The 23,292-nt window shown below is 58.7% G+C and overlaps 1 protein-coding gene across 2 annotated transcripts; it reads left to right on the top strand.

Moving 5' to 3' along the window:
• Nucleotides 1–63: 63 nt before the first annotated feature.
• Nucleotides 64–23,292, top strand: SAFB2 (scaffold attachment factor B2). 2 transcript variants are annotated; one of them, XM_055126328.1, is made up of 21 exons: nt 64–363; nt 1,525–1,615; nt 4,611–4,675; nt 4,758–4,965; nt 8,377–8,435; nt 9,457–9,484; nt 10,461–10,974; nt 11,400–11,449; nt 12,508–12,611; nt 15,039–15,188; nt 15,276–15,388; nt 17,864–17,985; nt 18,990–19,081; nt 20,289–20,428; nt 20,551–20,823; nt 21,187–21,333; nt 21,573–21,615; nt 21,872–21,993; nt 22,467–22,579; nt 22,699–22,765; nt 22,888–23,292. In XM_055126328.1, the coding sequence occupies exons 1-21, from the start codon at nt 178–180 to the stop codon at nt 23,042–23,044; spliced, it is 2,844 nt and encodes a 947-aa protein (XP_054982303.1). In that variant the 5' UTR covers nt 64–177; the 3' UTR covers nt 23,045–23,292. The 2 variants fall into 2 exon arrangements, with proteins under 2 accessions (XP_054982303.1, XP_054982305.1); XM_055126330.1 differs by having other exon boundaries at nt 65–363; nt 20,292–20,428.

The following is a 23,292-nucleotide window of genomic DNA, read 5'->3' as shown; positions in this document are numbered from 1 at the left end:
GCGGCCGCGACCCTGCGGTTGGTGGAGGAGCGAGTGCGGGCGGGCGCGCAGGCGCGGCCGGAAGGCGGGGCGGGCGGTCGCGGCTGCGTTTTCCTTCTAGGCGGCGCCATTTTGTGCTCAGAACCGCTACCGCCGCCGGCGCTGGGCGAGCAAAGTGGCGGAGACGGGCTGCCCGGGATGGCGGAGGCTGTGGCTGCGTTCGGCGACTCGGCTTGTGGCGCGGCCGCCGTCAGCCCGAGCGTCTCCGAGGCCGGGACGCGGCGCCTCAGCGACCTGAGGGTGATCGACCTGCGGGCGGAGCTGAAGAAGCGGAACCTGGACACGGGCGGCAACAAGAGCGTCCTGATGGAGCGGCTGAAGAAGGTGAAGCGGCGCGGGGTGACGCCGGGGACCGCGGCACGCCCCCGCGCGGGCCTGTCAGCGCGGCGCCGGGACCCGGGGAGTCCCCGGCCCGCCCCCCGCCTCGCGGGGCCCCGCGGCGTGACCTTGGCCCGTCAGCGCCCCTCTCCGAGCCGAGCCTCTGCGCCCTTTTCCGTCTCGCCGGGGGCCCTCCAGAAGTGTCGCCGCGGAGTGGCCCCTGGACATTCCCCGGGGGTGACCTTGGACTAGTGGCTTTGCCCTCCCCCGCACCCCAACCCCGGGAGCCGGCCTGGGGGACCCTCGAGGGGTGGCGTTACCCGGGCCCCCCTCTCCCGCCATGGCGTTTTGTTTTCCCCCTCACCGTTCCCCCAACATGGTCCCTTCAGACAGACTCTAACAGTATCAGCCCCCCCACCCCCGTGTCAGCCACTTGCCTGAGCCCCATCCAGGACAAGCCCCTCCGGTCTCCCCCATACGTTGAACCCCCCCGTTTTTTTCCCCCCCTGCAGTGTCAAGTGGGGAGAAATCCCCGGGAGCCCCGTGGACGGAGACGCCTCTCCCCCATAAACTCACTCAGGCCGCACCATCGTGTGTGGGTCCCCTCATCCAAACACGCCAGTCACCCCCCTGTCGTGCGTGGGTCCTTCGTCCAAATATTCGCGTGACCCTGTTCGCTGTGGGTCCCTCCTGTGCACACACATTCGTGTCACCCCATCTTACCTGTGGTCCCTTACGCACACACTCGGGGCATCCTGTTGTGTGTGGGTCCTTCAGAGACACACGCTCAGGTCACTCCGTTACGTGTGAGACCTTGACGTACGTTCGTAGATCAGCCATCCCCTGTTAATGATGTGTCGGTCCTCTCCTCCACCTACGTAGGCTACGTAGGCACCGGCCACCTCCATTCTGGGCCCCCCACACAGCCCCACCACCACCCTCCTGTCCGCAGGGCCTGGGAGGGTGCAACACGCCCCCTCCGTGGCTGACCCAGGTTCGATCCCCCACCACCACCCTCCTGTCCGCAGGGCCTCCAAGGATGGGCTCATCCTGTGCCCAGGAGGCGGGCGCCTTTGTTTGGCCCGCGTGGGGACTGGTGCTGGCAGAGAACTGTGTGTGTGCCCTGCTCCCGGGCTGCTTGTGCCAACCTCCCCCACTCTCCCACAGGCAGTGAAGGAAGAAGGGCTGGACCCTGACGAAATGGGCATTGCCTTGGAGGCATCGTCCTGCAGGAGGATGACCAAGAGATGTGTGAAAGGTACTGCCAGCCAGCCCGCCCCCGACCCTCCCTCCAGATGACAGTGGTGTGATTTTGCGTACCGAAGTCTCTCACTCTCCTCCTGTCTCTCCCACAACGGTTTCTCCCTGTTGTTACTCTTAGGCTCCAACTGTATTTTCCTGAAAGATAACATGGTCAGGCTCAACACGATCATACAACCCAGGCGGGCGTTTGCCCTTGCTCAGCCAACCTGGGTCCCATCCGCGCATCCCACATGGTCCCCTGAATCCTGCCCTGAGTGCCACCAGGGGTTGCCCAAAACACAAAAAACCTTAGCGTTTTCTGTGGGAAGGAGAGAGGGCTGCAGGTGCCCAGCGAAACTCAGCTCCTATGTTTCCGCCCCCCAGTCCTGGCGGTGGTGCCTTGTGTGAGGAAGCTAAAGCATCTTCATCTCGGGGTTGGGGGTGGTGTTTCTCTCATCTGTGTGACGTTGATGCCAAGCAGTTTGAGTCTCTGCAATAGTCAAAAGCCACTCAGCTTCCCAGGTTGGCGGGATGCCAAGAATTGAGCCCAGGGGCCCCGCGTGCAAGGTCCGTGCTGTGCCTCTGAGCGTCAACCCTGCCCCGGCTTCTCGGCTCTTGTCCTCAGGGTATACCCAGAGCTGGAGCGTGCGCCCCCGTTTCATGATGTCCTGTCTGCATAGTCAGAGGCAGCGGCTTGGCTCCTTCCGAAAAGAATCAGTCTTGACCTCACAATTTTCACAGCCAGTGGCCGCAGACTAAAATCGAGCTCTGTGATGTCAAGCGTACGCTCCACAAGTCAGAGCCGACCTTGACTGGCCAAGGGTCAGCCTGTGCTTGGGCCAGGCTGGCCTTGGGAATGGGGGTCATTTGGGGTTTGGGAATATTCGGGGCAGGGGTTGCTCCTGGTGGTCCTCGAGGAGACCGTATGCTGCTAAACTTGGCTCGTGCGTGCACCATCTCCCTGGCCCCAGCCTGTGTTTTTTCACCAGTATGGTTTTTTGTGTGCGTTTTTCAATCAAGTTGCATATGGGGCCAGAGCGATAGCACAACAGGCAGAGCTTTTGCATTGCACGTGGCTGACCCAGGTTCGATCCCCCAGCATCCCCTATGGTCCCCCGAGCACCACCAGGAGTTATTCCTAAGTACAGAGCCAAAGTTATCAGAGTTAACTCCTGAGCATCCCCAGGACGTGACCCAAAAAGCCAGGGGAAAAAAAATCAAACTGCGTAATTGCCAGGCTGTGTGATTTACCTTGAAACTGCATGATGCAGCGTGTTTTCAGACCTGATCCGGGCACTGCTGTCAGCACCATGTAATTGACGCATCCCAAAAAGAAGTGCCAAGCCCGTCAGTGGTCACTCCCCCTTCTGTCTACCCCAGCCTGGCACAGTTTTTAATTCACTTACTGCCCTCCTGGAGTCACCTGTCCTTTTCCTAATGGAACCGTGTAACTCTGTGACCTTTTGCGTTTTCACTTAATTCACCAGGCCTTATGAGTTCAAAAGTTCATGTGTGTCGCATTGTATGAGAGAGAATACTGTGTGTGTTTGTCATAACTGGCGGTGCTGAGAAAACCCTACTGGCCTAAGGCTGAACCCTGGGCTTCTTCGTACAAGCCAGTGGCCTACCCAGGCCCTGCTCCGTTCTCAGAGCCACTCACTGTTACTTTTGGCAGCCTGTAATTCTGTCTTGGGAACCTTGCTCTCCTCATCAGTCATTTGTGTTTATCAGATTTGAGCCCCCCCCTCGTACAAATCTCCGGTGACAGTCTTGTTTTCTTGACACTGACCTGAGAAGTTCTCACCCTGTGCTGGATTCAGGCAGCAGGTGCTGGAAAGCTAGAGAACCGGTCATGTTCTTGGCCGTTTTGGTTTTCCCTCCGTAACAGCCTTCCCATAACTCAGCAGACAGGGAAGCTCAGGCCTGTGCTGTGAAAGGGGGCGTTTGGAGTTTGGTTCTGCAGGAATTTTATTTTCTCTTATTTTTGGGCAGGGCGAGGAATCGAACCCAGGGGCTCAAACATGCAAGGCGAGAACTCTGCCGCTGCGCTGCCTCTCCGCCTTTACGTAGGAATTTTGTTTCCAGTTAAATCTGAAAAGCATTGCTGCTGTTGCTGCAGTTTATGCTGCTCAGTGTAACTGCCTGTCTTTCCGTTTTAGAGCTTTGACGCAAATGTTTGGTAGCTGTAAGACAGACTGGGCTGCTGCATAGCAAGGCTTCGTGCTTCATTCTTGGCACCTGAAATCCTGTTTTTGAATCCCTGTGAAATTAATGTTTAAACTCTACAATTTGGGCCCAGACTCAGAAGTGCTTGGGGGTCACTCCTAAAAATGCTGGGGTGATGAGGGGGGTTGCCCCATACCAGGAATCCAACCTCAGCTTCCCTTGGGCAGAGCACCTGCTCCACCCCTTTGAGACTTTTCCCAATGTAGCTATGTCCCTGCAAAAGGACAAAGGTCAGGGGGATATATTGGCTCCAAAGCTGCTCCAAGGGGGGGCGGGGGGGGCGTATCTTTGCCAGGGGGTCATTCCCAACTGCTAGGGTCCAAGCTGAGAAATCTGGTGCTGGGGTTCAATCTGGGCCCCCTACTTATGAAGGTGCCCTGCACCCAGTAATCAGTCACTCTTGCCCCTTTCCTTTGCTTTTGTGTGTTTTGGGGCCACACCTGGTGATGCTCAGGGATTATTCCTGGCAGTGCTCAGAAGGCCACATAAGATGCCAGGATTGAGCCTGGGTCGGCCCCATGAAAGGCAAGCTGTACTGTCTCTCCGGCTCCTCTTTTGCTTATTTTGAGGGATAGTTACCTTAGTTTGGTGTGACTTTCAGATTTGTGGATGCCTCTAGGTTCTTTTCATATCGCACTTGAGACAAAACAAATGGGATACGCAAAAGGGGTGGGGGAGGGACACGTTTTTCATTCTCCCCAGTGTTGAAGTCTGTCGTTTTGCACAGGCGAATGATAAAGTGGGAACTTAAATGTCACCTGATCGCGTGATTCTTCTGTAATTAGGCCAGAAATCAGAGGAAGAAGGTGCAGAAGACAATGGCCTCGAAGAAGATTCCCGAGACGGGCAGGTATGTGCCTCCACACGGAGATGGCACAGGCGCCCTGGGGCCTGCTCAGCCTGGCAGCTGGCATGGCTCCTTCCTTCTCCAGGAGGACATGGAGACGGGTCTGGAGAGCTTGCAGAGCCTAGAGATGATGGACGTCAGTGTGCTGGAGGAGACGGACGTGGAGAACAGCAGCGCACCCGACTTTGGGGACGACGGCACCGACAGCATTCTCGACTCCCTGTGTGACAGCAAAGAGTTCGTGGCTGTGCAGCTGCGGGAGCTCCCCACTCAGCTCACGGAGAACGCTGTAGGTGACTCAGACCCGGGCCGGGCCGTAGCCCCGAGGCTCCCCTGTGCTCCCCTGCCAAACACATGCTGAGCACCCAGCTGGGGCCGAGAGGTGGGACAGCGGGTCAGGTTCTTGCCTGCCACCTAGCCTCCCCCCAGTTCCAACCTGATACGCTCCCCCAAGCACTGCTAGGTGTGGCCCAAAAACAGAACAAAGAAATAGAGGTTTGGTGCGGGCTGGGGAGTCACGATGGCATGCCGGTGTTTGCCTTGAGCACATCCACACCCCGAGAGCACAGGAGCCCAGAGCCTTGTGGGGAGCCACAGCAGCGGCACCTCGGAGTCTGGCTCAGTGCCAGACACCACGTGTGTCCGCCCTAGCACTGCCCAGGATGACTCCTGAGCACTGAGCCAGGAATAACCCATGGAGTCCACTGAAGCAGCCCCAGACCCAAACAACTGACCAAAAAGATAGGTTTGCTGAGGGGGCTGGAACCGAAGGCGTTTGCCTTGCGCACAGCCAACCTGGGCTCCGTCCCACCAGGAGTGACCCCTGAGCACAGCACCAGGAGGAAGCCCTGAGCACCTGAGCACCGCTGGGTGTGGCCCCAAAACAAGGTTAACCAAGGCCGTGAGGAAGCATGTGCCAGCACGGCCTGAGATCTGCATGGTGGGCCAGGAGGAGCCCCTGAACACCTTTGGGTGTGGCCCCTGAGAAACCACCAGCAGTGGGGGGCTCAGGGCTCTGTGTGAGGCCAGGTGGCAAGACAGCTGAGCGGTGTGGTAGAGGCCAGGCTGCCCTGGGTTGTGGTGACCGTGCGGCCACACCCAGGCAGGGCCTCCGAGCTCCATCGCAGCCCAGGTATGGGAGCAAGGCTTGGGAGCTACTCCCAGCTGCGCTCAGAGGATCCTGCTGTGCTAGGGACCATTCCACTGTCGCCCCGCACAAGGCAAGTGCCTTCCCCCTTGTGCTACACCTCTTGAGCCCTCTATATTTTGCAGTGGGCCTCTCTGTTGTGACTGACTTGGAGTTGAGCGGTTTAAGTTTACAGAGTGGTCATGCTTGAGCTGTTTTAGGTCAGCAGTGGATTTCCTTACCTAAAACCTCACCCAGGGGAGCTGGACTCAGCCGCCTTCCAGAAACTGAAATCAAAGTCCTTTCTCTGTGTTCTGTTTTGGGGCTGCACCTACACTCATGCTGAGGGGTCTTTGCTATGTGTTCCCCGGATTGAACCCAGTCCTCTACCTGCAGAGCTGGTGCTCCAGCCCTGGGATCTCTTCACAGACTCTTACCTCCTGGCGGTTAAAATCAGCAGTCAAAAAATCAAGGACTGGGCCGGAGCGATAGCACAGCGGGTAGGGCGTTTGCCTTGCACGTGGCCGACCCGGGTTCGATCCCCGGCATCCCATATGGTCCCCCAAGCACCGCCAGGAGTAATTCCTGAGTGCAAAGCCAGGAGTGACCCCTGAGCGTCGCTGGGTGTGACCCAAAAAGCAAAAAAAAAAAAAAAATCAAGGACTGGGGGCTGGAGCAATAGCACAGTGGGTAGGGCATTTGCCTTGCACATAGCCGACCCGGGTTCAATTCCCAGCATCCCATATGTTCCCTGAACACCGCCAGGAGTTAATTCCTGAGTGCAGAGCCAGGAGTAACCCCTTTGCATTGCCAGGTGTGACCCAAAAAGCCAAAAAAAATCAAGAGTTGGGGGGCTGGAGCAATAGCACAGCGGGTAGGGCGTTTGTCTTGCATGCAGCTGACCCGGGTTCAATTCCCAGCATCCCGTATGGTCCTCCAAGCACCACCAGGAGTAATTTCTGAGTGCATGAGCCAGGAGTAAACCCTATGCAAAGCCCAGTGTGGCCCAAAAAGTCACTGTCATCCCGTTGCTCATCGATTTGCTCAAGTGGGCACCAGTAACGTTTCCATGTGAGACTTGTTACTGTTTTTGGCATATCGGATACGCCACAGGTAGTTTGCCAAGGCTCTGTTGTGCGGGCGAGATACTCTCGGTAGCTTGCTGGGCTCTCCGAGAGGAGTGGAGAAATCGAACCCAGGTCGGCTGCATGCAAGGCAAACACCCTACTTGCTATGCTATCACTCCAGCCAAAAAGTAAAAAAAAGAGAAAGGGCTGGAGTGAGGGTTCAGAGGCCTGAGCATGTGGGGCTGGAGCAGTAGCACAGTGGGTACAGTGTTTGCCTTGCATGCAGCCAAACCAGGCTCGATTCCCAACATCCCATATGATGCCCCGAGCACCACCACGGGTGGTTCCTGAGTGCAGAGCCAGGAGTAACCCCTGTGCATCGCCAGGTGTGACCCAAAAAAAGAAAAAAGGTCTGAGCATGTGCTTTCAGGCAGGGAGCACCAGCCCCTGAGCACAGAGCTGAGTGTGGCCCCAAAACCAAGAATAAAACAGAAACTTCAAATTTCACATGAGGGGAAGATTGGGCAACTATATGGCCTCTTCCTAATGCTTGTCTGTCCCGTGGTAATTATTTCCAGAGAACCAGGTCCAGTAAAAAAATTGGGGGGGAAGGTATGTTTTGGTTGAAAAAGTAGGCCCTGGTACTACAGAAATAGCTCGGTGGGCTGACTGTGCAATAGGTTCTTGGGGCCAGAGGGACAGTACAGGGGTTGTGTGCGGGCAACCCGCATTCAAGCCTGGTATCTCTGATCGCCTGCCCGTGCTGGGAGTGGGCCATTCCCCCACCCTGCGAGAACACATGCTTGCTTGCTTGCAGCTGGTCCTGGCTCAGTCCCTAATACTGGATATGGACCCCTGAGTGCCTCTGGGTATGAGACATTACACAGAGCCAGGAGCCCCAAACCCCCACCCCACCCCCCAGCCATCAGACTGAGTCATATAGACCTAAAGACTATGGTGACAGGGCTGGAACAATACTCCAGAGGGTTTGGTGCTTGCCCCAAGCACCTGGCATGCCCAGATTCAATCCCATTGCACCCCATATGGTTCCCCAAAATCACCAGGAATAATTCCTGAGAAAAGCTGGGAGTAACCCTTGAGCATCTCTAGATGTGACCCAAAAAAAGGAAGTCTGCGGTGAGGTAAATGGATAATGCTGTAATGTCAGCGGAATGGTACTGATGTGGGGCCAGTCCCAGGGCCCCTGGCAGTGCTCAGGGGTACTCCTGACTACAGAGGGCGCGTGCTATGCCAGGGGTGGCATACAGACCCCTTTCCACCATCACTGTTTCAGTCCAGTGTTCTAGAAAGCGCTCAGTTAACTGTGAAGTCTGACGGTCATTATCATTTTGAGTTCTACTTGGGGAATCCTGCACCCCCATCAGGATGCAGGCGGTGAGAGGGACTCAGGTGGGAATGACACCCATGTGACCTGGCCAGGGGTGAGATGCCAGCCTTGGCATTGCCCCCTCCTCCACTGCCGGTGACCTTCCCATTTATCTCTTAGGTAGACGGGGAGAATTTTGAGAATACTCTGGATGCCTCATCACTGGACTTCAAAGTACCCTCGGTAAGTCCCGCTGTCCCTGGTGTGGGGGGTGGGGCGGCTCCACGTGCAGCCTCCTCCGAAGTAGAGGGACGGCGGGGCCGGGCAGCCAGTTGGCGCTCTGGCACGCAGGGTGCGGGCCCTGCCAGAGCAAACCCAGAGCGGAAGAGAGCTGGGTCGGCGGCTGTTTGGCCGGGGACACTGCACGTTCCAGGCAGCAGGGCAGGAGAAGGACCTGGGATTCAGGCAGGGTTCAGTTGACACATTCTACTCCGGTCGCAGTTGCCCCTGGGAGAGAAGGATTTCCCATTCCAGGGGACTCATGGTCACCACCCATGGTGGCTGTTGCCTTGACCAAGGGAAATTTTGCTGGCTGTAGAGGCCCAGACAAATGTCAACCCAGGATTGGGAGGGTGCTCAGAGGCCAAGTCCTCTTCCTCCTCCTCTTCTGTCTGCTTTGCCAGAAAGAAACTGGCTGATGAGGTGATTTTTTTCTCACGTTGGCTTTTTAAAAAGATGTCACCCCTTGGGGCCGGAGCGATAGCATAGCGGGTAGGGCGTCTGCTTTGCACGCGGCCGACCCAGGTTTGATCCCCGGCATCCCATAGGGTCCCCCAAGCACTGCCAGGAGTAATTCCTGAGTGCAAAGCCAGGAGTAACCCCTGAGCATCGCTGGGTGTGACCAAAAAAAAAAAAAAAGATGTCACCCCGTCCTGCCCTTGGTTGTCTGGATCAGCTCGGTTCTACTCGGGCACACTCAGGCCGTGGTGCTCACACACCTGCTGGCCTGGGCTCTGGGACGGGACTGACATGCAGGCAGCCCCGGGGATTGAACTCCCCGTCTCGGGCTTGTCCAGTGGGTGGGAGTTGGCACTGAACCTGCTTTGAGTGTTTCAGAGCAAAGCCCTGGTCCGAGCCAAGTGGCTTGTTAGAGACCAGCGTTTGTGAGTGTGTGCTTGAAAGCTGTTAGTCGGAAAACCGGCGCCAGGTTTGCGAACGTGCTTTGTGGATTTTCTTCTCTCTCCTTTTTGTTTTTCTTAAATAGGATATTGAAGAACCTCTATTGGAGCCAGGTACTGATAAGAGAAACACGACAATGATGGTTTGAACGGTTTCCAGCTTATTTTTTTTTCCTGTCCTCCCCCCACCCCCACCCCAGCTGTCTCTCTCCTTGACGCTGTGTTATGGTCTCATACATGATTTAAATGGTGGACAATCCAGATCGTACAAGGATCAGAGATTGGAAACCCTTTGGTATCACCAGATCTGTGAAAGGTGCCGTTGTGGTTTGTGGAGGGCACAGAGGCCTCAGTGAGAGGGCGCAGTAAACTGCCCCTCCCCGGCCACAGAGGGGTGCTGGCCCCTCGTCCCGCCCCGCCCCCGCCCTCGGCCTCTTGCATGTGCTTCTGCACATGAGCCAGATCTCGTGATAGTTCGCTGCAGGCAGTGCAGGCAGGAGACGGTGCATTGTCAGGGCCCGTAGCACCCGAGAAGGGCCTGGACGCCCGAAGAGGAAACAAGCGTTTCTTCGTGCCAGCGGGTCCCGCCTCTTAACCTCCCCTTCTGGACTGCGTGTTTCCCTCCCGCCGTCGGAAGAGCCTCCGGTTGGCATGTTGGACTGGGCAGTTAAGACGCGAGTCAAGGCAGTTTGGAAATGGCGCCGCGTTGCCCAGTGATGGCATTTGGTTCCGCACCTTGGACCTTGGGAACATAAGGCGAAGACGCAGGCTCGGACGCCAACGCCACGAAGACTTGGCAGAAGCAGCCACGGGGTTGTCGGGGTTGGAATCTGGGGGGGCCTTTGCTCTTCCGCGTAGTGGGTAGCATAGGGGCCGCGCTGGCGCCGGCTGGTCCGTCAGTCGGCCGGTCGGTCGGCCGGAGCGCAGGTAGGGCCCCAGCGTGAGTGTGTGTCCCATGGGTTTTCCAATCTCTGTGTAGCTAGCAGGTCTCTCGGTGTTAGCGTGGCAGCCGTGCCCGTGCCGCAGTTGTGATTGCTTTATTTCCCTGGTAATTAAACCTTGTGCCATTCTATTCCTGTTAAATCCGTAGAAAATGAGAAAATACTCGGCATTTTGGGGCAAACTTGTAAATCTGAGCCAGTAAAAGAAGAAGGTTTCGAGCTGGAGCCGCCATTGGCACAGGACACAAGTAGCGTGGGGCCAGACAGAAAGCTGGCGGAGGAAGAGGACCTATTTGGCAGCGGCCATCCGGAGGAGGGTGACTTAGATTTGGCCAGCGAGTCACCGGCACGAGCTCAGTGGAGCAAGGCAGACACCCTGTTAGCGGTAGTGAAAAGGGAGCCCGTGGAACAGACAGGCGATGGCGAGAGGATGGACTGTGAACCCGTAGGGCTAGACAAGCCAGTTGAGGCCCAGAGTAGTGAAGCCTCAGAGCCCGCGGACGCCTCTAGCGAGGAGGCGGCAGAAACGGCCCAGGAAGCCTCAAGCCCAGAGCCCAGAGATAGCAAAGAAGACGTGAAGAAGTTTGCTTTTGAAGCTTGTAATGAAGTCCCTCCGGCTCCTAAAGAGTCCTCAGCCAGTGAGGGCGCTGAGCAGAACATGAGGTTTGTCTCTTCTCAGTTTTAGACCAGACGCTATCTCCTTTTCACGGGTCGTTTAATGACACACATAAGCTGTTTGTTTGCTGCAATTGGCCCGCCAGCCTGACGAAATTGTAGTTTACCTCTAAAGAATCTCTTATTTATTTATTTCTCTTTGTGTATTTTGTAATGGGTGATTGGATTCCTGGTTCCCAACCGACTAACTGGTTGTGTTCCTAAATCGATAAAGTGTTCCCCTCAGCTAGATCAAATTGACTTTTACGAATCTGACATTGTACTTTGGGGTCAGATTTCCCATATCAGAGGTGTCCGTTAAATTTTTATTTCAGACTAATTTCTCTGGTAGGTATAGCACATGTCAAGACTTTTAATGTAGCGCTCGTTCCTTTTTTTTCTCCTGTATGAGTAATACTAACTTTTGTCTCTAGCTCTTTTAAGGAAGAAAAAGATATAAAGCCAATCATTAAAGATGAAAAAGGTATGCTTTTAATCCACGTGCCGTGGGGGGGCCCCCTCCCCATGTTCCCTTATTTGGGGAGGGAGGGCCCAGCGGTCTGTGTCCTTACGGATGAACTCAGCATCTAGGGAGTAGGGTCTCGGAAGGCAGACTGGCTCTGTGTTTTGTTCTGTGAAGTCAGATGCTTTCCTTAGAAAAGAATCGCAAGATGGGGGCCGGAGAGCAGGTCCAGCAGGTAAGGTGCTTAACTTGCATGCACCTTACTTAGCTTTGATTCCCCCAGCATCCCCTTTGACCCCCGAGCACTTCGAGTGAGAAACAAAAACCAGTGAGAAGGAAAAAGATAAGGGGCCAGTACGATAGTACAGTGAAAGGTCCGGAGATGTGGCACATCGGGGAGGGCTCTTGCCTTGCACGCAGCCAACCCAAGTTTGATCCCCGGCATCTTGAGCACTGCCAGGAGTAATTCCTGCATGCAGAGCCAGGGGTAACCCCTGAGCATCGCTGGTGTGATCCAAAAAAAGCAAAAAAAAAAAAAATGTGCCGTTGGCAAGGCACTTTCATTGCATACAGTCAAACTGGGTTCAGTCCCCAGCTCCCGTCCCGTCCAGGAGTAATCCCTGATCACCTCCTGGTATGGCCCAAAGTCTGCCACTGCCCCCCAGAAGTAGAGGGAAAGATTGTGTGTGTGTGTCTTGTCACCCCCCACCCCACAAGGAAATGATGCCTCCCCGTGACACAAGGACGAGGGCCAGTAGGGATTTCCTTTGTGCTGGGCTCATTGTTCCCGGGAGACAGTGGGCCCAGCCCAGGACAAAACCCCGTGCCCCTCCAGTACTTGCTTAGGGGCCAGAACTTGTAGATCCTTCTCCATGGACTGAGAGCTGAGCCTTGAGAGATGGCACTGCCCCCAACAGAAGCTGCCCCCAACAAGGGTCTCTGCACCATCTGCCAGGGCGCATCCAGGAATTCCGGGCTCCGCTTCGGAGTGCTGAAGGGGTATAGAGCAGGGCCCGTGGACTGAGAAACGGGGCTGCTTCCTGTTTTCCCTGATGAGCTCCCTCCCAACCCCCCCACAGGCCGCGCGGGCAACAGCAGTTCCGGCCGGAACCTATGGGTCAGTGGATTGTCGTCCACCACTCGAGCCACGGATCTGAAGAACCTTTTCAGCAAGTATGGAAAGGTATGTCATCTGCCCCACGGGGGGTATTTCCATTCGGGCTGGGCATCGAGTCCTGGTTAAAGGAAAAGATCTAAGATCCCCAGCAGGTCACACCCCTGCGTCAGGCCAAAGAGGTAGGACAGCAAGTCAGGCCCTTGCCTTGCATGCAGCCCACCTGGGGTCCCCCAAGTCCAGGAGTAATTCCTGCATGCAGAGCCCCAGGTGTGACCCAGAAGCAAACAAAAATTACTTAGAAACCCCCATTTCTGGGCATGTGCCTGGATGTCTGGTCCCAGGGGGAGAATGTGGCACTTCTGCCCCTGTCAGTGCAGGACTCGGCGACCTGAAATGTGGCTTATGTTGCATCATCAGGGCCATGTCGGGTTGCTTGACTTCTCAGGAACCGATGTTGAGGTGTTGAGATGCAGCTCAGAGGGCAGTTGTGCAAGCTAGGCACATGGGGGGCCCCCTGAGCTCACCAGGTATGGCTGGAAAGAACCATTTGGGGGCCAGGGAGATAATCCAGACGTACTAGAGCAAGTGATTAGCATGGTGGCGCCTCGGTCTCATTCCAGACAGCCCTGAATCCCCTGTGCACCCCTGGGTGTGACTCAGAATCTGTCCCCAGCACCACCTCCCACAAACACAGCCCCTTGACCTGGAGAGAGATGATTCCAAGGACTGAACCCCAACTTTGCATGCAGGGGACCAGCTCTGCTCCCTGGCACCCCATGGGCCTCCAGCACTGCCACCAGGAGTCCCTGATCATTACGGAGGGTGGCCTCTGAAAGGGTTGCTGGGCCAGAGAGGGGCAACCGGGGGTGAAGGTGTTTGCCCTGCGCTGACATGGCCGATTCTGGCTCAATGCCCAGCACCACATATGGTCCCCTGAGCAACACTGGGTATGGCACATAGAGAAGTTGCCGGGGCGAGAGCTTCATGGTGCTCCCCTCTGCTGTGCACCCTGGACTCCCACCAGGTTCCAGTCTATGGGTTTGAGGCTTTTCCCACTTTGGCCTGGCACTGGCCTATCCCATCCCCACCCCCCGTCTGGCATGCAGCCCACCTAGGTTCCATCCCTGGTAACTCATATGTTCCCCGAAGTCCAGTCAGAAGTAAGCCCTGAGCACCAGCCAGAAGCAAAGTGTCCTCAGGCCTCTTTTGCCCATACCTGCGCGTGCGCACGCACATGTACACACACACACAAATTGCCAACCCCATCCCTACTCCATCTACCCAGCCATGAGGAGAGTATGCTAGAACTTTCTGTGAAATGCTGGTCAGCACATAGGGTGAGTCTCTCCCACCCACCCCAACCCCCACCCCATACCTCACCCTGCCTGGCTTCCCCCTTAGGGGTCAGGAGTGTCTGGGGTGGTTCATCCTCCCTGGCTGGAGGCTCTGAGACAGCTGGGTTTTTAACTGGCAGCACTGGACTAAGGGCGTTTCATTTTGCGCTCCTGGGGCCACTCAGGATGTGAATGGGAAAAGAGAGCCCGGGGTTGGGCCCACGGTCTCCATGTAGCCCGCTGGGCTGTCTCTGGCATACACAGGGTCCCACCGTGTCCCCAGCCCTTGGTACCAAACTGCTGGTCCAGTAGGAGGCCCCCCCCACCCTACCCCCTGCAGTGGAAAAGCAAGCCCTCTTCGTGGAAAGAAAAAGACGCGTTTGATGGGGACAGAGATAGGGAGGGCACTTGCCTTGCTGCAGACTTGGGTATGACTCCCATATCATGTATGTTTTCCTGAGCCTTGTGACTTGAGGCAGAGGTGACCACGCCGTATCTGAAATGGGGGGTAGGGGGGGAGTTGGAGCAATAGCCCAGCGGGGAGGGTGTTTGCCTGCACACAGCCAACCCGGGTTCAGTCCCCGGCATCCCATATGGTCCGCTGAGCGTCGCCGGGTGTGACTCAAGAATAAATAAAAATGAAATCAGGTGCGGGGCTTCACGGATGTGCAGTGTGGTCTGGGCCATGAGCGCCCCCCCCCCCCCCCCGCCAACTGCGCTGCTCCACCTACCTGTGTGCCGGGTATCCAGGGACAGTGAGCCCGAAGGAAATGTGTCAGCAGGAAGGACCTTCAGCTTTTGTTTTATTTCAGTGTCAGGGGACCACACCTACTGTCCTCGGGGCTGTTCCCAGTTCTCTGCTCAGGGGTCCCTCCTGGCAGTACTTTGGACCCCTGTGCAGCATAGGGATGGAACTGGGGTCTGCCATGCGCAAGACAAGTGCCCTCCCCGCCCCCCCTGTCTCTCCAGCCTAGGGGAAGGAGCTGAGAGGTGTTGACACATGGCCGTCGGGTCTGCTCCCACCAAGGCTTCCCCCAGCAGCCGTTGTATTTGGAATAGGGCGCACTCGAGTCCCTCCTGATAGACGGGGGAGCACGAGATATTCTCCCAGAGCTTAGGCCAGTGATGCTAAGAAAAACCAGTGACCTTTCTCACGAAGGTCGTCGGGGCCAAAGTGGTGACCAATGCCCGCAGTCCTGGGGCACGGTGCTACGGATTCGTCACCATGTCGACCTCAGAGGAGGCCACCAAATGCATCAGCCATTTGCACAGGACCGAGCTCCACGGAAGGATGATCTCCGTAGAGAAGGTGAGCGCGCTCTGGCTGGCCAGCACTCGGGGCCCGCGTGGGCACAGCACAGGCCCATGACCTGCTTCTGTCTGGGTTCTGTTGCAGGCCAAAAACGAGCCTGCCGGGAAGAAGCTGGCCGACAGGAAAGAGTGCGAGGTGAAGAAGGAAAAGGTGTCTGCTGCCGACAAACATCACCCGCTGGAGATCAAAGTCGAAAAGTAACACACTTGGCACACTTTTCCCGTACCTGGCAGGAGGGCAGGTGGCAGCCCCAGGGGAGAAGCTTGTGGGGAAGGGGCCCGAGAGATAGTACAGAGGTTATCGTGCTGGCTTGTGTGCGACTGATTCAGCTTCGAACAAATCCCTTGGTCCATGGGAGAGTCCTGTGCGGTCTGTGGGGAGAGGCGTAGAAACAGCGCTTACCAGCCCAGCAGGGAGAGGAAGGGCCAGGAGTTGGGCTGCAGCTGCAGCATCAAAACTTAAAACAGGGGGCTAGAGTGATAGCACAGTGGGGAGGGCGTTGGCCTTGCACGCGGCCTTGCACATTAGCCTTGTACTCAGTCGATCCCCAGCATCCCATAGGGTCCCCAGAGCATCGCCAGGAGAGATTCCTGAGTGCAGAGCCAGGAGTCAGCCCTGAGCATCGCCAGGTGGGACCCAAAAAAGCAAAAAACAAAACAAACAAACAAAAAAACCTTAAAACGGGCTGGAGCGATAGCACAGTGGGAAGGGCATTTGCCTTGCACGAGGCCGACCTGAGTTCAATTCCCAGCATCCCATATGGTCTCCCTAGTACCGCCAGGAGTAATTCCTGAGTGCAGAACCAGGAGTAACCCGGGAGCATCACCAGTTGTGACCCAAAAAGAAAAAAAAACTTAAGACAGAACTGCCTCCCAGTGGCCACCCGAGGCGGGGGGCTTTAAAGTTTGTTCCTGGAGGGGCCGGAGAGCTAGTACAGTGGGGCACTTAGCTTACATACAGCTGACCATGGTGGGATCCCCAGCATCCCATAGGGGCCCCCCGAGCACTATCAGAAGTGATCTCTGAGGGCAGAGGTAGGGGTCAGCCCTGAGCATCACCAGGAGTGGCTCAAAGACTTGTTCCTCAAATCCAGTACAGGGGGTGAGGTATGCACCTGACCCAGCTCTGATCCCCAGCATCCCTTCTGGTCCTCCAAGATCCCTTAGCACAGAGCCAGGAAGATTCCCTGATCCCCACCAGATGTGACCCACAATGAAAAGCAAAAGAGGGCCTGGACCAGTGGCACAGCAGGTAGGGCGTTTGCCTTGCACACGGCCAACCCAGGTTCAATTCCCAGCATCTCATACGGACCCCTGAGCACCACCAGGGGCAATTCCTCAGTGCAAAGGAAAAAAAAAAAAAAACGCAAAAAGTTTCAGGGGCCAGAGTGTTCCAGACAGGCCAAGCACAGCTGCATGGCGGCTCCAGCTCAAGCCCAGGCACTTCTGGGGTAGCCCCGAGCACTGCCGGATGCAGCCCCAAACAGGCAGATGGCTCCTTTCTCCAGGCGCCTTCATGCATCTTTTAGTGCAGGGCTTTCTGGCTTTGCTCGACTGCCTGAGGAGTTGGGGGGAAGGAGGGTGTGCTGCTGGTACCCCCGTCCACGGCCGGCATCATCCTGGTGCTCGTGCATGACCCTCCCTTCCCTAGCAGAGGTTTCATTTGGAAATGCAGCTGAGGAGCCAACTTGGCACTGGGTGCTCAGGGGTGCTGCATTTGTGCAGAACCAGGAGAGGGAAGGACGTAAGCCTGGACGCCGGTACTGGAGGTGCAGGCCTGGCCAGCGCCAGGAGGCAGCAGAGAGCTGTAGAGCAGAGTGTAGGGTGCTCCCCTGTGGCCATCCAGAAGGACTGAAAACCGCCCAGGATCGCCTGGTGCAGACTTGGTGCCTGGAGGGCAGTTCCCAAGCTTGGCAGTTTTCTAAGAAAAGAGCAAAGGGCATGAGGTGTCTGGGGCGGGCTGGCTGGGATTGTATTGGGCACCCCGAGCTCTGTGGCCCCAGAACCAAACAAAAGAAACAGATGTGGGGATTAAGTGGGCCCGTGGCGCTTCCTGCAGCCTCCTCCCTTCCCTGCCGCCCCGAGGCTGAGACAGCACCAACCGCACCCTCGCCACCCCGCCCCTGCTGGGGACACGCTTTGGCCTAACCTTGCCAGTTACTTGCTCCACGTTGAAAATGGCATGTTTGAGCCAGAGGCATGGCACAGCAGGTCAGGCGCTGGCAATGCCCACAGCCAACCTGGGTTCAGTCCCCAAGCGCTGCCAGTTTGTGGGCCAGGAGCAAGCAAGAAAATGATGTTTGGTTCCCCACAAAAGCCAGGTGTCTATGTTCACTCCCGGACCTGCCGCAGAGTCGGTGCGTTCAGTGTCTGGTGGGCACCGCCACCACATGTCTGCCCTGGGGTCCTGCAGGCCCCTTTGCCTCAGCGTAGGGCTGAGGGCTCTGCCCGACTCAGCCCGGGGAGTCGCTCCTTGCTGGGCCAGGCTTGCGTGGTGCTGGGGATCAAACCCAGGCCTCCCCGAGGCAGGTGCACGCCAAGGGGTATTCAAGATCCAACTCGGGCCAGGCGTGTGCCCTCTGGCTGGGTCTGGTTTATGGGGGAGCAGATCCCAAGTGAGAGGGATCTGGGGGTGTGCCCTCACCCATGTGTCCTCACTCCTTTTTGCCACAGGACTGTAATTAAGAAGGAGGAGAAGAGAGAGGAAAAGAAGCCAGAGGACATTAAGAAGGAGGACAATGACGAAGATGAGTTGAAAGCAGGGCTCCCCAACCGCTCCCGTGCCCCCAAATCAGGTGATGAGTCTATTCAATTGCCCGCGTGGTATGGAAAAGGGGGGGTGGTCGGTCCACCGAGATTCAGTGGGCACCCTGAGCTCAAAGGTCACGTCTGGGGCAGGAGCCCCCAGGGGTGAAGCAGCTCCCAGCAGCCTGAAGGCCCCTGCTGGCTCTGCAGCCTGGCGAACCAGCTTGGGCAGGATGGAGAGTGGCATTTGCAGGGGGAGGTGCCCTAGTTCTTGTCACTCACTGGAAGCGGTTCCATGGGCACGTGCCTGGCACGCCAGTGAGCATCAAAGCTGTCAGGGAACCATGCCAGGCAGCGCCCCTCCACTGCACCACTTCCCGGCCCCCCCAGGGGCTCCTGGCCTTGACTCGTGCTTGTTACCTACAGATTGGCACAAGGCACCCCAGAATGCTTTGTGGCCCAAAAATCACGGAGGGGCCAGGGGGATGGTTCAAAGCACTGGAGCACATGCCTTTGGCATGCCTGAGGCCTGGACTTCAGTCCTTGGCACAAGCGTAGCCTTGGTGGCCCCCGGCGTCTCAGGAGAGGACCCAAAACAAAAAGTAAAACACTTCCACCTACTCAAAAAAAAAAAAATACCAAAACACCATCTGGAGCATTGGAATTCAGTACAGCACGTTACCGCTCAAGCATTTGGGCTAATTTGCCGGCAGTCTCATGAGGGACATGTTTTTAAAACGTTCCTCAAGTACTGCAAATCTCTCCAAATCAGTAATTAGGCCCGAGGTTAGAGCCTACTTAGGGGATCGCCAGGGAGCAGAGAACGTCAGGAGCCTTGATGGCAGAGATGAATGAGGGGTTTGTATCCCCTCGTTCTGGTGGGTGCTCCAGAGTCAGCAGGCCTTCCTCGAGGTGGAGTGGCGGCAGGGGGAAATCAAGGCACCTGCACTCCCGGCTTAACAGCCCTGTGGGGCTCCGAGCAGGGACCCACCCTCCCTGGCCCTGGGCGTGTGGGCGCATTTTCACAGCCCGCGGCCTTTCTTCTTCCCTGAAGGCAGCCGCGGCATAGAGCGGACAGTTGTCATGGATAAATCGAAAGGCGAGCCGGTCGTCAGCGTGAAGACCACGAGCAGGTCAAAAGAGAGAGTGAGTACAGGGTCCTGCCAGGCCACCCCCCCACGTACCCCCACATTCAGGAGCCCCCTGTATTTGTGTTCCTGTGACGAAAAGGACATTTGGCCTCAAGGTTGGAGAGGAGCTCGGGAGAGCAAGCATGAGGGTGTGGGTGCTGCCTGCCCAGGCCCCATATCTGGTCCCTCCAGGGCTCCCTACCCCCCAAATTATCAGAGGCTAATGAAACCGTTTCGATTCTTTGCGCTGACCCCAAATGAGGTGCTGGCACTGGTTTTTACTTCCAAGCCATCATGAGCCATGTCTGTCCCCCACAAGCACGTGGCCCTGCCCTGTGCCTCCCGGAAGTGCTACGGGATAGCCCTGCCCCTGGGACTGGCAGAGCCAGGCTCCCGGTTGACTTTTCTGTCCTCTAAAGCAGCTGGCCTACCCATGAAAGGGGACATTCACTGCCCTGCTGTCCACTCGGGAGGGCAAAGACCTGCAGAAGGACAGGAACCAGCCCGGGCTGGGCGGAGGCACCTTCTCCGGCTGGACACTAGATGGCGCCCTGAGCGCAGTGCTCTGGGGGCCGGAGTCTGGAGCTGTCATTGGAGCCACCAAGCAGCCACCTGCCCGGGGCTGGGGCTCGGCCCCTCTCCCCCTTCAACCCACCCCCCCCCCCCGTTTTATTCTGCGGGGGTTGGGGCTGGTGCACTGGGGCTGAGCCCTCTGGTCAGGGCCTTCTCCCCCTCGGCTGGCTTTGCCTGTCAGAAAGTTCCCTGTGCCAGTTCATTCCAAAGATACCCCCTCACCTCACCACCTGCTGGGCTTGGGGGCTCATGCTGCCCCTCTCAGGAGGAACACGGGTGCCAGAGCCAGCATGGGAGAGGCGGAAGAAGCGGCCCAGCCTCCAGCTACCCCCCCACACACCCGGGTCAGTCCTGGGGTTGTTGGTTGAGTTCCAGCCATGCCTGGCAACCCCCCGTCCCCCAAGATCTTGCAGGCAGATCCAATAGGGCCCATTTGGGGTTTGTGCAGTTCTAGGGATTTTATTTGGGGGCAGCACCTGGTGGTCTTCTAGACTGACTCCTGGCTCAGTGTGCAGGGGTCACTCCTAGTGGGGCTCGGGAACCCTGGGGTGGGGGTGGGGAAGTCTGACCCGGGTCAGGCTCCAGCCGCACCTGCCGGGCCACCTCGGGTCCACCTGGTGACCCTCGGTGACAGGCCCTGCCTTGCTCAGCAGAGCTCCCAGAGCCAAGACCGCCAGTCGGAGAGCAAGGAGAAAAGGGACATCCTGTCCTTCGACAAGATCAAGGAGCAGCGTGAGCGCGAGCGCCAGAGACAGCGGGAGCGTGAGGTCCGGGAGACGGAGAGGCGGCGGTGAGCAGGACCGGGGCCCCCCACCCAGCCGCACACCCCGACCGGCCCGCCCTTTCGCCCTGGGGGTGTGGGCCCACCGCCCACGGCGAGTGCAGGGCGGCCTCGTGTCCCTCCCGACGCAGGGAGCGCGAGCAGCGGGAACGCGAGCAGCGGATCAAGGCCTTCCAGGAGCGCAAGGAGAAGATGCGGCTGCAGTACGAGCGCGCGCAGTTGGAGTGGCAGCGGCAGCGGCTGGAGCGCGAGCGCATCCGCGTGGAGCGCGAGCGGCGGCGCGAGCAGGAGCGCATCCACCGAGAGCGCGAGGAGCTGCGGCGCCAGCAGGAGCAGCTGCGCTACGAGCAGGAGCGGCGGCCGGCGCTGCGGAGGCCCCATGACGACGACCGCTATGATGACCGGTACAGTCACGTGCTGCCGGAGGCCCGGAGGCGTCTCCCGCCCTTGCTCCACTCATCCCCCTGCGCTCAGAGCCACACACAGCCCTGGGGGAGGCTTCCTCACAGACGGGTGGGTCTCAGTGCACGCAGCTCGCAGGGGTCCAGTAGGGACCCAGTGGGCTTCCAGGCACCCCTGGCAGTCAGTAGGCCCCGGACAGTTAGGGGCGTCCCCTCCCTCCCGGCCAGGCCGCCATGACCGGATGTCATTCGCCCTGCGGGATGTTGGCAGTGATCTTGGATCTGTTGGGAGAGCCCCTGGCCCCCACCCCGCCTTCCTCCGTCCCCGCCTCCTCCTGAATGAAAGCCTCCCCTACCTCCTTCCAGGCGCGACGACACCTATTGGCCAGAAGGGAAGCGCACGACCCTGGAAGGCGGCAGGTACCGGAACAGCTTCTCTCGGGCCAACCACCACGGCTTCCACGACTTCGACCACCGAGAGCGGTGCCAGTACCAGGAGCACATGGCCGACAGGTCCGCGCCGGGGGTCAGGTCCATAGAGGGCTCAGTTGGGGTGTGCGCGTGGAGAGAGTGACGTGGGTGACATGGGTTAGGCTGGCAGGACGGGGCTCTTGGGAGCGGAGGCTGCACTGCACCCCCCGCCGGGGTCTCCCACCCCCACCCCGGACTTGCTTGCACCCTGAGAAAGGCGGGAACTGTACACAGCCCCCGAGAGTGCTCGGTGGGGCCGTGAGCTGTCTCTCCCCCCGCAGAAGGGAAGGTTCGCGCTCCATGATGGCCGAGCGGGACGGGCAGGTGAGTGCCGCCCACGCCCGGGGGTCTCGGGGCCTGGCCGAGGGGTCTGTGCTGTTTCCCAGAGACGGGGACCTTGGGGTTCCTCTCCTCCCGCCCCCCACAAGAGCACCCACAACCGCCCATGGGACAGCCTCTGTGGGTGGTGTGGCCCTGTGGATGTCTGCCTGGGTGCTAGGTGTTAGGGGGCCACCGAGGGCCCCCCGAGGCCCACCCAGTAGGGGTGGCTCGAGTCGCCAAGCCGCCTTCTGCCTTCCAGCACTACGCGGATGAACGCCACGGGGGACCAGAGCGCCCCATCAGGGACTCCCGGGATGCCTGGGGGGGCTACGGCTCTGACAAACGCTTGAGCGAGGGCCGGGGGCCGCCCCCTACGCCCAGGTGAGCCTGGGGCCCGCCCATGAGGGCCTCACACCCGGTCCCCCACGTCATGCACCTTGGTGCCACCAGCCCACAGCCACTCTGTGAGGGATCACAGCTGTGGGAACAGCCAGGGCCACCCAGAGCAGTCTGCTGGGCACTGCCCGGTGAGTGGGCTGGAGAGGGCCGTCACTTTCACTGATGGATTCCAGAAGCTACTTCCTCTTGGCCCGCTCCTGGGTCCTTGTTCTAGATGGGCCAGGGCTAGGTTGCCGCCCTGCCCGCGGGAGCCGCCGCCTGTCTGGGAGTTCCAGACGCTTCCAGGCCCTGGAGCCCACCCTGTGGGGGCCCTGGGAGGGGAGCCTGGAGTTCTCGTCCCTGGGTGTCCACCTGGCCCACGCATTGGGTCCCCCCAGCCCTGGCCGCCCTGGGCCCCTTGCTCCAGCTCTCCCCGGGCACCGCAGACACACTTGTCCCTGCTTCTTGCGGCTCAGGGGCGCCCGCGAGTGGACAGAGCACAGCCAGCGGCTGGAGGAGCACCAGCAGCGCACCTGGCCAGGTGCCGCCGACTCGGGCACGTCGGGCCGGGAGCATGCCAGGTGGCAAGGTGAGGGCCGACCCTGCCACCCACAGGGGCTGCGGGGTGGCGGGGGGGTACCCCATGCTCGCCCCATGCTTCGAGGCTGCCCACGATGGCCTGTGGGCAACCTGTCGCCTCTGTTGCAGGCGGTGAGAGAGGCCTGCCCGGGCCCTTGGGCCCAGCGCACATGGCCAACCGCGGAGGCCTCTCGGGGTAAGGAGCCGGCGCTGTGTTCCTGGGCGGGGGAGAATTCGGCCCCGTGTCTCGGGGGGCTCCGGGCCACGCAGGGAGCCCAGTGCGCTCACCACAGGGGCCAAGCGTCACCATCGTTCCAGGCGCGGCGGCTTTGCGGAAGGTGGCCACTCACAGGGCCACGTGGTGCCCAGCAGCGGACTGGACAGTGAAGGACTGACCGGCCAGGACCGGGGCAACCGAGTCCCGCACTCACATCCCCACCCCCACCCGTACCCCCACTTCACCCGCCGCTACTGAGCCCCACGCGCGCAGTGCTGCAGGCAGGCGGGGCCCAGCTGGGTGGGGCCAGAGCCCCCAGCCTGGGTCTCCGGGGGGCACGGGCTGCCGTCGAGCTTCAGCTCGGGGCAGCCAGGCGCACGGCTCACTCTCCTCGCTCTCGCTCTTTTTAAAATAAACGTGTTCCTGTTCTGCCATTTCTGAGACACGGTTTCTGTTAACGAGGCATTCCATTTTCCATGAATAAACGTTTACGGTTCTCACGCGTG

Source organism: Sorex araneus, chromosome 2, assembly GCF_027595985.1.
Source record: "Sorex araneus isolate mSorAra2 chromosome 2, mSorAra2.pri, whole genome shotgun sequence".
Lineage (NCBI taxonomy): Eukaryota > Metazoa > Chordata > Mammalia > Eulipotyphla > Soricidae > Sorex > Sorex araneus.
This window is presented reverse-complemented; position numbering and strand designations above follow the sequence as displayed.